At 41.4% G+C, this 12508-nt stretch overlaps 1 protein-coding gene across 1 annotated transcript in view; it reads right to left on the bottom strand.

The window, feature by feature from the left end:
* Positions 1-12508, bottom strand: part of ADAMTS12 (ADAM metallopeptidase with thrombospondin type 1 motif 12) — a 341068-nt gene that overhangs the window by 116778 nt on the left and 211782 nt on the right. Inside the window, exons 8-11 of the mRNA XM_057710080.1 lie at positions 7609-7752; positions 6883-7027; positions 1723-1815; positions 85-230 (exon numbers count right to left, since the gene is read on the bottom strand). Of these exons, the coding sequence (XP_057566063.1) occupies positions 85-230; positions 1723-1815; positions 6883-7027; positions 7609-7752 (528 nt within the window). The remainder of the gene's footprint in view (positions 1-84; positions 231-1722; positions 1816-6882; positions 7028-7608; positions 7753-12508) is intronic.

The following is a 12508-nucleotide window of genomic DNA, read 5'->3' as shown; positions in this document are numbered from 1 at the left end:
GCTTGGGGTCACTGACGTCACACTATCCATGACTGGTCTCCCAGTGCTCACGGAAGGAAGGGAAGTATCTTTGGCTGGACTTACTCAGGGTTGTTGCAGAGCCTCTCTGCACTCTGGGCTCCGGCCCCACAGGTCCTGGAACAGTGGGACCAGGGTGACCAGCGGCCCCAGCCTCCGGGAATGCTCTCTGGTTCCTTGCCCACCGTGATACACTTGCCAGCCATGCACCACTGCAAAGGGAGGAGGCAGGAGATGCGCATGTCAGGAAGGTGCCCAGAGCACGCTGAGTCAGGAACCCTAGCAGTCTCAACCCAGTTCTCCCTGAGCAAGCAGGCTCCCTACAGTCACACACCAGATGTAGAGCAAAAAGAGCCTCATGAGAGAACTTCCCTTGAAAGCCTTGGGTTTTAGAATCAGAGAATTTCAGGACTTAAAGGGAACTTTACCATGCCTAGTAGCGGTGCATGCAGGAGTGTTACGCAAAGTGTGACTGGCAGATTGCACCCCAGAATGTAAATCAACACTCCGCTTCCTTCCTTGAGAAAGTCTTGCTATGAGAAGTATGTCAGCTGAATATGCTTAGTAACATAGTTGCTCAGTAACGTCATTGATTTACTCTCTGGTACAAGCTTCTTATCTTGTTGAGGACCATAACAAACATTTTGCAGACTGGCACTGTGATAACACGTCTTTGTAACCTCTGTGGGTATTTAATGTTTGCAACAGATAACTCATCCTCCTGCAAAAAGTCCACTCATTGCCAAAAAACACAAGTGGTTAAGAAGTTGAAGTTCTTTCTAATATCAAGAAAAACGTCTGCTTTCCTATAACTCTACTCGTTGTTTCTAGTTTTGATGTTTCAAGTGGCTCAGGAAAAAATCCACTCTCTCCCTCTTCAAAGGAATCCTTCAACAACTCTCAGTTTAGGAGGGTGAACACAGGAAAAGGGAAATAAGAAATACAAGTTGGTGGTTAGAAATGGCCACATTTCCCGGAGGACTTGGGTATGTTTCATCTGCTGGTCTCCTCATTCTCATTATTTCTGGTCACTGTGTATTTTGATCAAGTTCTGTAATCTCAATGATGGGTCATGCCACACTCAAGCTGCATAAAGACACCCACTAAACACAAATAAATCCTAGGCCCACAGCAAACCCAAACTGTGTTGCTGAGCAACATGTATTACCCTGTTCTCAGGTAGCCTGGAGGATACATAACATCAGTGAGTTCTTGCCTATATGGCTTTCCTGCTTAGTCAGGTGGGTAGGACTTTAGGAAATGCAGTCAGGTCAGATGATGAGAAAGAAGATAGCAACTGGTCTAAATTCAGCATCTTGGAAAGAAGCCGCTACTGGTTTGTCCTTCCCAGTGTTCGATATTGAGGGGGAAAATGTCAAAATGAAGGTGGATGGTGAGCTCAGCAGATGTTATTGACCACCAACTCCACAGAAGTTTCATCAGGGAAAAGATGGGCCAGATGTGTTGTAACTGGAGTGTGGAATTGGGCCTCAGCCCCCTCTCCTCCACTAGTTGTTTCCAATGAAGTCTCAAAAGGAGTAACGGAAGCGGAATCCTTTCCTCCGGCAAGTCTGACTGTGTGGTAACCTCCATTCACCCAGAAACAGCTGCTCTCCAGGGCCTTCTCCCCAGCTCTGCCCAAGGACGCTAAGCCCCCCACCCACCACCTTCCTTCCTCAGTCTGACACATCACTGACACATCACCTTCTTCTCACCACATCGTGTCCCATCTGCAGCAGCATCCAGCTTGGAGCGACAAAAGCCTTTCACCGAGCACCATAGTGTCTGGCAAACATTCTGGAAAACAAATATAAGATTGCATTGTTTTGTACACTCAAAGCCTGCGCAAAAGCATTTCTATAGTGATGGTAAAACATACACAAACTCACCCACACACCCACCCACACACCCACGATAAATGCTGCGGCTGTTAGTAAGAGTGATGGAAAGTAATCACTCAAGATCCCTCAGTTCAAACTTGACTTGGACTTTGTCATCATTCATAAACAGTGGTCTGTAGACCACTCGAGGCAATGTGAAAATGGGAGGTAAAACACATTTCCCAAGGGTTGAATTTCTATACGTGTGGCACAATATCCAGTACTCATTGCCCTTAGGCAGGGCGACTGGTGATATTAGTCATCAAAGGCAAATCCAGACTGTGTCGGAAGGCAATCTGATTACACACAGCTGGGTGGTTATAACTTGATCCTGTGCATTGAAGGAAAGGGAAACTATTCCATCCAGAAAACCTCAGCTTATTTACTTACTACCCAAAATAGCCAGTTTATTTTAGCTGCCAGGAGCGAACTGTATACTCCTTCCCATTGGTCCTTCCACAGTAGGAACAAGGGAAGGCTGACAAGATTCGTATGTATCATCTGAAATGGCTCAGCTGCTTCCATCTACTTTTAGTCTTTCTTCTATCCACCCATCTGCCAGCATTCCATCCACTTACTGTACTCTATATTTGATATGTTCTTTCATCATAAGAGCTCATATTTTTAACTATTTTAGAAAATTCTTAATTTTTATCTTTCTAAATCTGGCCTCTCCATGATCACCTCTATTCGCTCCTTTTGCAGCTCGTAACTGTTGTTGCTGGTTCTTCCTATTCTGTCCTTCATGTTTCAACTTTACTTTCATATTTTTTATCTCTCAATTTTCTTGTACAGGGATTTCCCTGGTGGTGCTGTGGTTGAGAGTCCACCTGCCACTGTAGGGGACTCAGGTTTGATCCCTGGTCTGGGAAGATCCCACATGCCATGAAGCAACTAAGTCTGTGTGCCACAACTACTTAGCCTGCGCTCTAGAGCCTGTGAGCCACAACTACTGAGCCCATGTGCCATAACTACTGAAGCCTGTGCCTAGAGCCCGTACTCCACAAGAGAAGCCACTGTGATGAGAAGCCTGTGCACCACAACGAAGAGTAGCCCCTGCTCACCACAACTAGAGAAAGCCTGAGCACAGCAGTGAGGACCTAACACAGCCAATAAATTAGTTAATTAATTAAAATTTTTTCTTGTACACAAAAGCTGAAAAAGCCTGGATCTCTATCAGGAAAAGGCCAGTCACTCTTCCATCGCACAATTCTGAGAAACACTCAAGTGGGATGGGAAGTAATTTTCTCAACTCTAAACTTCAACTGCTTAATTTTCTCTTCAGCTCTGTCAAGTCTGCTTTGTAACTCATCCACTAAATTTAAAGTCGATCATGATATTTTTCATTTCTAGAGGTTGTAATTGTTCTTCACATCACTTTAAATATATTGTATATTTAAATATATGATATATTTTTTCCCTTTTCTCATATAAAACTCCTCTTTCATGTATCTATTTTATCATCCCCACCCCAAAAATTCAATTATCCAAAGCTCTCAAAGGTTTATTGTCTTTCCTCACTTAGCTGAAGAGAGACTGTCTTCCATTTTTAATTAGGTGCTGAATTGTGAACTCCACTGAACAAAGCTTTATCTACTGGAGTTTTGTGCATCCTTAGTGGAGTGTCGGCTCAGCTCTTCCAGGGCAGTTTTTCAACCTTTGTTTCTACCAGGCATCCCATCCCATGGTATTATCAGGTCAGAAATATTTTCATGTTAATTTTTTTTGGCAGGGGCTTCTCAAATCATGCAAGAGTATAAATATGAACTCTAAACTGTCATGAGGCTGAGCCATGGTAAGAAGTTTCTAGTGAGAAAGTTATCCACGAGCATCCTTCACCTTCAAAACTCAGTCAGAGATAAAAGACACTTCTCTGTCATCTCCCTTTGTTGGTGGTGAATTTCTTCTAATCTACTCTGTCATGGAGATGTAGCTCTTAAAGGCTCCCAGCTTCACGTAGGGGTCTCAGCCCTAACTCACTGTCCTGCTCAAGGTGAACATCTCATGGTCTGTTGCCATTCAGATGTTAAAATCAAAGCCCTTCAGTTATTTGATGCTTATCGTGCCCTTTTTGGTCCCTCCACCCCCACCCAGGATATTTTTAAACTTTCTTATAAATTCATAATGCATTTATATAGAATGATATTCTGGGTGAGGATACACAAGAACACTCTGCACTATTTTTGCAACTTCTTTTGAGTTAACTATTTGGAGATAAACAAAAGTTATAATAGAGAAAGATGATGCTACATTCTCTAGTATTTTAGGATTTTTTTAATATTGAAAATGCTTAGGTTATCTTGGCTGCAACATGCAGGAGTCTGAAGTCTTCATTCACTTATAAATTGAGTGCCTACCCTGTGCTAGATACCGCTGAATGTCAGGAATAAAAATCCCCTCAGAGAGCTTACAATATAGTAGGGGAGTTTACAGCATAGACAAGTAAGAAGCAACTATAACAGAGTCTAATAAAAGCTTTGTCAAAAAACATACAGAATGGGATGTGAATGATATTTAAGCTGAGACCCAAATGATGAGTAGGAGGGGTGGTCCAAAGGCACCAGAGCATGTGAAGTTCTGCAGGTATCGGAAACCCAGGGAACGAGGTTGTTCAGTATGGACAAAGACAGTATCAAAGAGGATTTGACTACAGATACCCAGAAAAATCCTTACCTCTGTAAAACATTTAACATTCTGGATAAAATATCTTACATATTTTAAATGCATTCCTGAGTTGGTAAGAAAGTAAGTGAAATCCTCAGAGGCTAGGAAAATGTAGGAGAAATTATTAATCTGAAAATACAAACCTAGGAACTTAGATTTTAGTTTTGATGGTCACTTGGCCACTGGAGACAATGCCTCAAGCCGAGGTAGGGTGGAAGTTGGATTTGATACCGCACATAAGGCCATAACCCTGAAGGACTATCCCTGAGTGAGAGGAACCTTGGAACACAGCTGGGAAACTTGTCTGTTTTGACTTTAACTCTAGAAGGAGTGGTAAAATGTTACCCCTGAGAGCTTGTATCCATACTGGCCCTGATACCACTCATGTAGTTAAACAACATCCAACCAATAATTTATTTTAAATGGACCCAGGGGTGACAGTGAAAATTCTCTCTGAAAGAATGTGCCAGCCATCTAAACCCTAAACAGCCTAACATGAAGTTTCACAGCCAAGAGTTTACAATAAAAGCAGAAATTGACAAAAGGAAATAATACAGAATAAGCGAGCCCCAGAAAAAATCCCAAATAGGAGAAACAGATCCACATAGAGTCTGGACATCAGAATTGCTCATTATAGTTTGTAATTATAAGCATTACAAAATAAATGTGTCTTATATGAGTAAAGAAATAGAAGATCATATTGAAAGTCTGAATTAGAAATATGAGATCATAAAAAATCAGAGAAAATTTAGAAAAATAACCAAAGAGACTGTTGTAAGTAAAAAAAGTACCATAAATGAGATTAAAAAGTCGATAGACAGGTTAAGTAGAGGATGGAACATATCTGAAAAGACAACTAGTGAGTTGGAAGAGAAAGAGAAAGAAATCACACAAATGCAGAGATATAAAGAGATGAAAAATATGAAGGAGAGATTTCAAGACACAAGAGATTAGTGATAAAGCCCAACATCCATATGCTTAGAATTCCTGGTTAGAGAGTGAAGGGTTAAAATAATATTATAAGAGATAAGGCCAAAGAGTGAGAGAGAGGATCAATCCTGAAGCCCCTTTTCAAGCCATTTTAGAGACTCTGAATTTTACTGTAGGGGCACAGGGAGGCTGTGAAACAGTTTAATACGAGAGGAACACAATCAGATCTCCTTCATAAAGGTCAATTTGGCTGTGTTTTGGGGAATGGATCAGAGTTAAGGGGAGGTGGTCAAAGTCTTAGAAAGGAGACCAATCAGGGGACTACTGAAATCATAGGAACAGGTGGATTTTAGAGATATTTTGGAGGCGGAATTAGCATAACTTGGTAATCAGTTAAAAGTAAGGGCGAGGGATTTTTGAAACAACCTTATCTTCTCTGTTAAGTCTTCTTGCTTGTTCAATCTGAGCACAGTTACTTCTCCTTCAACGTTCTTTCTATATGTGTTGTCTTGTATTTATCTGACTGTATTGAAATTTCTCTGTCTGCCTTTCTCACCAGAGCACAAGATCTTGAAGGTCAGAGAATTTATCTTATCCATTTTTGAGGTCTCATCTTTTCCACCCTATTCAGTACACAGCACAGAATCTGGCTGGGGTCAACAAGACTTGCCTTGTTTTTGTCTATGTATAAACACCGATACTTTCGCACTAAAAGAAGTGAGCTCAGAGAAGAGGTAAGGTCCAGATCACAAAGGGATGCAAGGAGCTAGGACTTTATCCTGTGGTCAGTGAGGCCCCTAAGAGCAGAGCAGAGACACGATTAAATTTGTGCATTTTTTGAAAATAACTTTAGCAACAGTGTGAATGGGGGGCGAGGTTTGGTAGGAGGTAATTACAACGGTAAGGAAGGGTAATGAGAGACTGAATCAGGACAGTAGCAGTGGGAATGAAGATGACAGGACAGAGCCACAGACTCTGTAAGAGGTTAAATGTCAGTGCTTGACATCATTTGAATGTTGAAAATCAGGGAGAAGAGTGAATTAGGAATGAATCTTATTCCTACCTTGGGATGCTCTTCAACCAGAGGGGGAATTCAGGAAAAGGAGGAACTTTAGGGATTGAGTTGGTTGCTATGGATTCTACAGGTGTGAATCATTATGCTTCTTGAAAATTGCTTTAGAATTTTCTTTACCACCACCCAGTCGCAAAGGATACCAAGGAGCTGGGTCAAGGAATATGAATGATCTCAACTTCAGTCCTTTTGCCTTACACACATCTTTCCATTTCTGGATCTTCAGATTTCCAGATATTTCCCTGGCCCTTCCTTTAGCATGCTGGATCTCAAGCCCTGCACACACCCACCAGAGGCACCAAGATACCCAACACTTACTTCTACTTCCTGGCAGAAGGTAGCGTTGGGGCCATACTGCAGCTGGCATTGGTGGTGAACATCATAGATCACTCCAGGGGCAATGACATTGGACTTCAAGCCTTTCTTTTGGGGAATGTCATCAAGACAGAACCCCCAGCCTCGGCTGAAAACAAGTTAATAGAAATGAGAGCAGTTGCTTATGACTTCCTCCTAAATGAAAGATTTAGTCTTTCATTCAAGAGAAACTTCCAATCCTCGAGTGTACTCTGTCCTTCAAGGCAACTTTATTTCATCGGGCCCAAGGTGAGAGCTGTCTAAAAGGAAATGCACATCGAATCCCACACCATTTGTTCAAATGTGACCTAAGAAATACAAGCAGTGATGAGAGAAAATCATCATCTTATGCCCAATGGGGTATGGTGACCACTTCTGACTTGTCCTGGTTGTTCCTACCAGTCCCCATGGACTTAAATCACAATAAGATTATAAAGAGCCACCTTCAGACAGGAGCAAGCTGAAGAGGGGTGGGGGGAGATGGAGTGTTCACGTGGCTGAGGCTGGAGGCAGAACCCACTGAGATCTCAGGGTCAGAAAGCAGAAATGAAATACACCCCTTCTGTTACCACCCTTATACTGTGACCTGTGAGAGGAACCCACATGTTTCTGGGCCTCGGGTAGAACTCAAACTGACTTCTGGTTTACAGAGACCCAAGTGAGGCTGTCCTGAGATGCGTGGTCACTTACTCCAGGAAGCGGGTGATATACTCCTTGCTGCACGTGGACCACGTCAGCGGGATGGGATTGTACTGGAGCTGGCGGGACATGATGTACAGGTGCCCGCCCACGGGCTCACAGTCGTTTTCCTTCCCATCATGCTGGATGCCGAAGCTGCAGGGAGGCACAGAGCACAAGGATGTCAAGGAGGCAGGCGTGAAACAAGGAGAAAACCATCCTTTCTCCAAGGTGAAATCAACCCACGGAGAGCCACCTTTGTACAGAAGGCATCTGATTACAACGTGGGACTTTGAAGTTGGAGGGAGCTAGCTAATTTTCAACTCAAAAGCACAGGAAACATTTTAGGCATGGCTTTGTTTCAAATACGCAACCCTGGAAGCCGTGTGGCTAATTCAAACACTTCTGTTTGGCAGAAGCTAAAAGCTTCCAGTTCGGCTTTGGCTTTCCATGAGACTAGAGTCAGGAGGGCAAATCTTGCCTCCAGCTGTCTTCTTTCTCTTGCTGCAGCAACTGCAGCACAAAAGAACAAAACCTTCCTTTTCCCTTTTCATCATAATTTAAGGGAGAGCATGAAAGGGGAAGCCGATGGGAGACTTTGTCAAAGACCACAAGCTTGGAGAGGATGGATTACTTTCTAGTCTGGTTATGAGTCCTCCAATATCACAGACATTAGGGAGACCTTACAACCCAGTGGTTAAAAGCAGGGTATCTGAAGACAGATGATTTGGATTTGAATTCTAGCTCTACCACTGAATGATCTGTGAATTATTGAAACTTGCTGAGCTTCACCGAGTAGAAAATGGAGTCGTCATCCTAGTCCTGGGATGAGATTTGAGTGGAATAAAGTTTGAAAATCACTTAGCAAGGTGCCTGGCATATATATACACACACACACACACACACACATACACATCACATATATTTAAAGCATATATATATAGTATAAATGACAGAAATCTTTTATTGCTGTTTTTAATCAATGTCTAGCTAACCCTTTTCCTTTTCTAGATGAGGAGGTTGAAAGCTTGAGATTTATCAAAAGTCACGAGCTAGCTCATGGCTCCTAAAGCAGTGCTCTTGTCCAAGTTTCGCTCCGTCAGCTCCCTGACATCCCACGGCCAGGGATGACCAGGTGAAGCAGCCTTGAAAGGCCCTAATGCACTTAACTGACCTCCACGGCAAGGGGGTGCCTGGGAAAGAGGCAGACTGCGAAGTGTCTGTTTATAAGCCCAGTCCTGAGGATCACCGCCAAGATGCCTTCTGAGACCCCACAAGAACTCTCTCTGCTGGAATCTGCTTTTTGGACACTTAAAACCTAGAGAGGTTGCTTCAACTTTCCAAATCTGAAGAGAGGAAAGTATGACCTTTTACTCTGTGTTCGTGAAATTCAATCCCTCTGACAGGGAAGCTCATATCCAACTTTAATAAAATCTCCTGATCAACAATAACAACTCTTGTAGAAAATAGTCTTTGGGGGATTAACAGATTCTCTTGTATTATTTTTAATGCATTAAGATGTTATCAACTTACTTACAGACTCTCATCACATTCCACATGAACACAAAAGTCACAAAGGAGTCAGAGAATTAATCTACAAAGCTCTTACCACCCAACCACAAAGAATTTAATTCAATGAAAGTTTTTTTTGTTTTTGTTTTTGTTTTTTTTCCCAAGCAGGCCTTTCCCAGGCTGTTGGAAATCTAGTCCTACCCAGTTCATAAAGTATTACACAAGTTCACCTGTTCAATAATTAGGAAAAATTCCAAACAAACATGATTTTAAAAATCTCCATGAATAATTGTTTATCTAGCATTGGCTATTCTAATACAACAAGCCATATGGCTGGATCCTATATAGTGCCTTCAAACCTACACTCTAACTACATCAGTTTCCCCAAAGTTCATTTTGTTCCATCTAAAGTTTTTAATTCACGAAAGCATTCCCCCCTCCAGCTTTATCACTCTTCTGTGCTCCCATCCAACAAAAGAAAAGCAGTGCTACTAAACAAAGGTCCCTCTGGACATGTCTACTTTCTCTAAATGGGGGCAGCACTCCTGTCACATGGGGTCAGTGGGTCAATGAATAATGAGAGACAAGGAAAGCACACGGGGTCAAAGGGATGGAAGGTGTTTTTAGGAAGCTACTTTCCAGCAGGTGGGATGACCCTCAAGTGCCATCTGAAGTAAGGAGCCTACTACGGTCTAAAACAACTCACTGCGTTGTTGGATTAGCCTGCTTTACTACATCTTTGTTTTATAATTCCTGTTAGATGGGTTTTTGAAATTATAGACATGAAATAGCAAGCTAAGTCATTGCCTGGGTTTCAGGGTATCATTTGGTGAGACATTCCTTGCCTTTTACTATTCATTTTAAGGTGGAGTAGAACCAGCAGAGAATAGGAATCATGAAAGTATGAATGTGAGCTTTTCTAACTCATTCAGAAAATACCAATTTGGTTTATGCAACAAGTAAAGGTCCATAAATGAAATAAATGGAATATCACAACCCAGAAGAGTGGGATGTATCGGGTGGATATTGCGTTTCAAGTGTTCATCTCTATTGTGATACTTCCATCACTTAAAGGGAAAGGATGCTAGGTCTCAGAGAGGTTTTTTAATTTCTTGCTGGAATTCCATCTTCATTTTTGGTAACTCACCTAATAAGGGATGAGAGCTTAGGTACGGATGATGGATATAATCCAGGCTTCTCATAAATGGAATTTTAAAATGTTTTTTTCTCAACATAAAAATGAAATTACTTATTTAGTCCATAGCACAAGTTAGTTAACTTCACTTTCTATTTTGTATCCTATGCAATCAGTGATGAAACAAACAAGTTTTCAAGAACAATGGGGTATCTTTATTATTAAACTATAATGAGTATCTTCTTAGCATAGCGGCTTATTATATTTTTCTTTTTCTGGGCAACTGCAGGCCGTCTCATTCATCTGCCCAGTATTTCTCACTTTGGTCCACAGCTAGTTGGAACTTTACACCTAAAGAAAGACCTAAGTACCTCAGAAGCATCTTTTACTATGAACAAGTTTTTCAGGACACTCCAGAGCACTCCTAACGTCTTCTCTTCTTCAGTTTTGTGTCTTACAAAAGCATTTTTTCTGACACTCACCCCCAAGCTTATATGTCTTCCCTCAACTTGGTCTTTCTTATCAGTGACCCTAAGCTGTTTTGTTTTTTTTTTCCATTTAAAAGATAGTGATTTATTTCAGTCATCGTACATGGCCCAATGCCCCCTTTTAAAAATTAAACTTATAATTTATTACAGTTATATATTAAATTTATATTATTTAGACTCAGATGCAAGTTGTAAGAAATAATACAAAGAGGTCCCGTGTACCATTTACCCACTTTCCCCTCATGGTAACATCTTGCAAAACTGTAATACAACATCACAACTTGGATACTCATGTTGATAACAGTCACATTTTCACCAACGGGAAGATTCCGCATGTTTTACTTTATAGTCACACCCACTTCCTTCCCTCCCCCATTTCTCCCTTAAACCCTGGCAGCCACTAATATGTTCTCTATTTAGATAATTTTGTTATTTCAAAAATGCTATGTAAATAGAATCTAACAGTATGTAACCTTTCGGAATTGGCTTTTTTCACTGAGCGTAACTATTCAAAGATTCATGAAGGTTACTGCAGGTTTCAATAGCTGGTTCCTTTTTCTTGCTGAGTAGTATTCCACAGTATGGATCCTTCGCGGTTTATTTAACCACTCACCATATTGAGCTGAAACAGTCCCTGGGTTGCTTCCAGTTTTTGGCTGTTAAGATTAAGCTTCTATAAACATTCACGTATAGGTTTTTTGGTATGAACATAAATCTTCATCTCTCCAGGATAAATGCCCAGGAGTACAATTGCTGGATCATTTGGTAGCATAACCAGCAGTTTACTTTTTAAAAACTGCCAGACTGAATTGAGGATATAAAGGATGCATTCTTTGGACACAAGTGAGCATTTGAGAATGTCCTTTATCAAGCATGTCTTCTCCACTTTTCTTAGCTTGGGCATACCACTGCTGGGAATGTCTTGAGCAATCATTTCTCAGTTTGACCTCGTTATATTCACTTGACATTGCTTGGTCAGCAGATGCTTGCTGACACCAACAACTTTATTAGAGGCTGCAAGGGACAGTCCTTCCACATCTCAGAACTGAGGATGCCTATACATTTGCACATAAGAATAATTTTCATTCTGCCAAGTTATTATCAACATGCCAACAGCTATGGCCTGGTCTTTTCAAGATCTGCTTTCTGTCCTCAATCATTATTTAATCATAAGCAAGACAGTTACCCTTTCTGTATTTGAATTTTTGATAATTAAGGATACTCAAATATATTACATTTATCTCCCAGGGCTTTTTGGTAAGGACCAAAGAAATCACAGTACCTAATTCAACCTACTCATTTCAGAGATGAGGAAATAAGCACAAAGAGGTGACAGAAATTCTCTAAGCTCATACTATGGGTTGATGGAAAAGCCAGAAGAAGAACTCACTTTTCCCAACTCCCAAGCCAATACTCTGGTTTTTTATTTCGGGTAAAAGTATTTTGAAAAGTTCCAATATTACATAAGAAAAATGGTGAGAAAGCCCAGGCCAGAGAGGCTGGGCCTTGACTATCCAGTCAGCAGGACTCTTCCTAATCCCCTCTTTTTCTAGCTGGATGCTCAGAGTACGCCCACTGTCCTGCTCCCTTCTTTGATGGGAAGAGACCCAGGCTGGTGGCTACATAAGAGGCAGGGGTGCAGCTGAGCCGTTCACGTGCCTCCCTGCTCTGAGCTTCCACTTAGTATGATGTTCTCTTATTTGTGATTAATAAAGACACCAATAAATTACATTACAAATGAGCTAAGATCTTTTCTCCGTGGGAACCTCTGATACCT

Source organism: Hippopotamus amphibius, chromosome 15 (assembly GCF_030028045.1).
Source record: "Hippopotamus amphibius kiboko isolate mHipAmp2 chromosome 15, mHipAmp2.hap2, whole genome shotgun sequence".
NCBI lineage: Eukaryota > Metazoa > Chordata > Mammalia > Artiodactyla > Hippopotamidae > Hippopotamus > Hippopotamus amphibius.
This window is presented reverse-complemented; position numbering and strand designations above follow the sequence as displayed.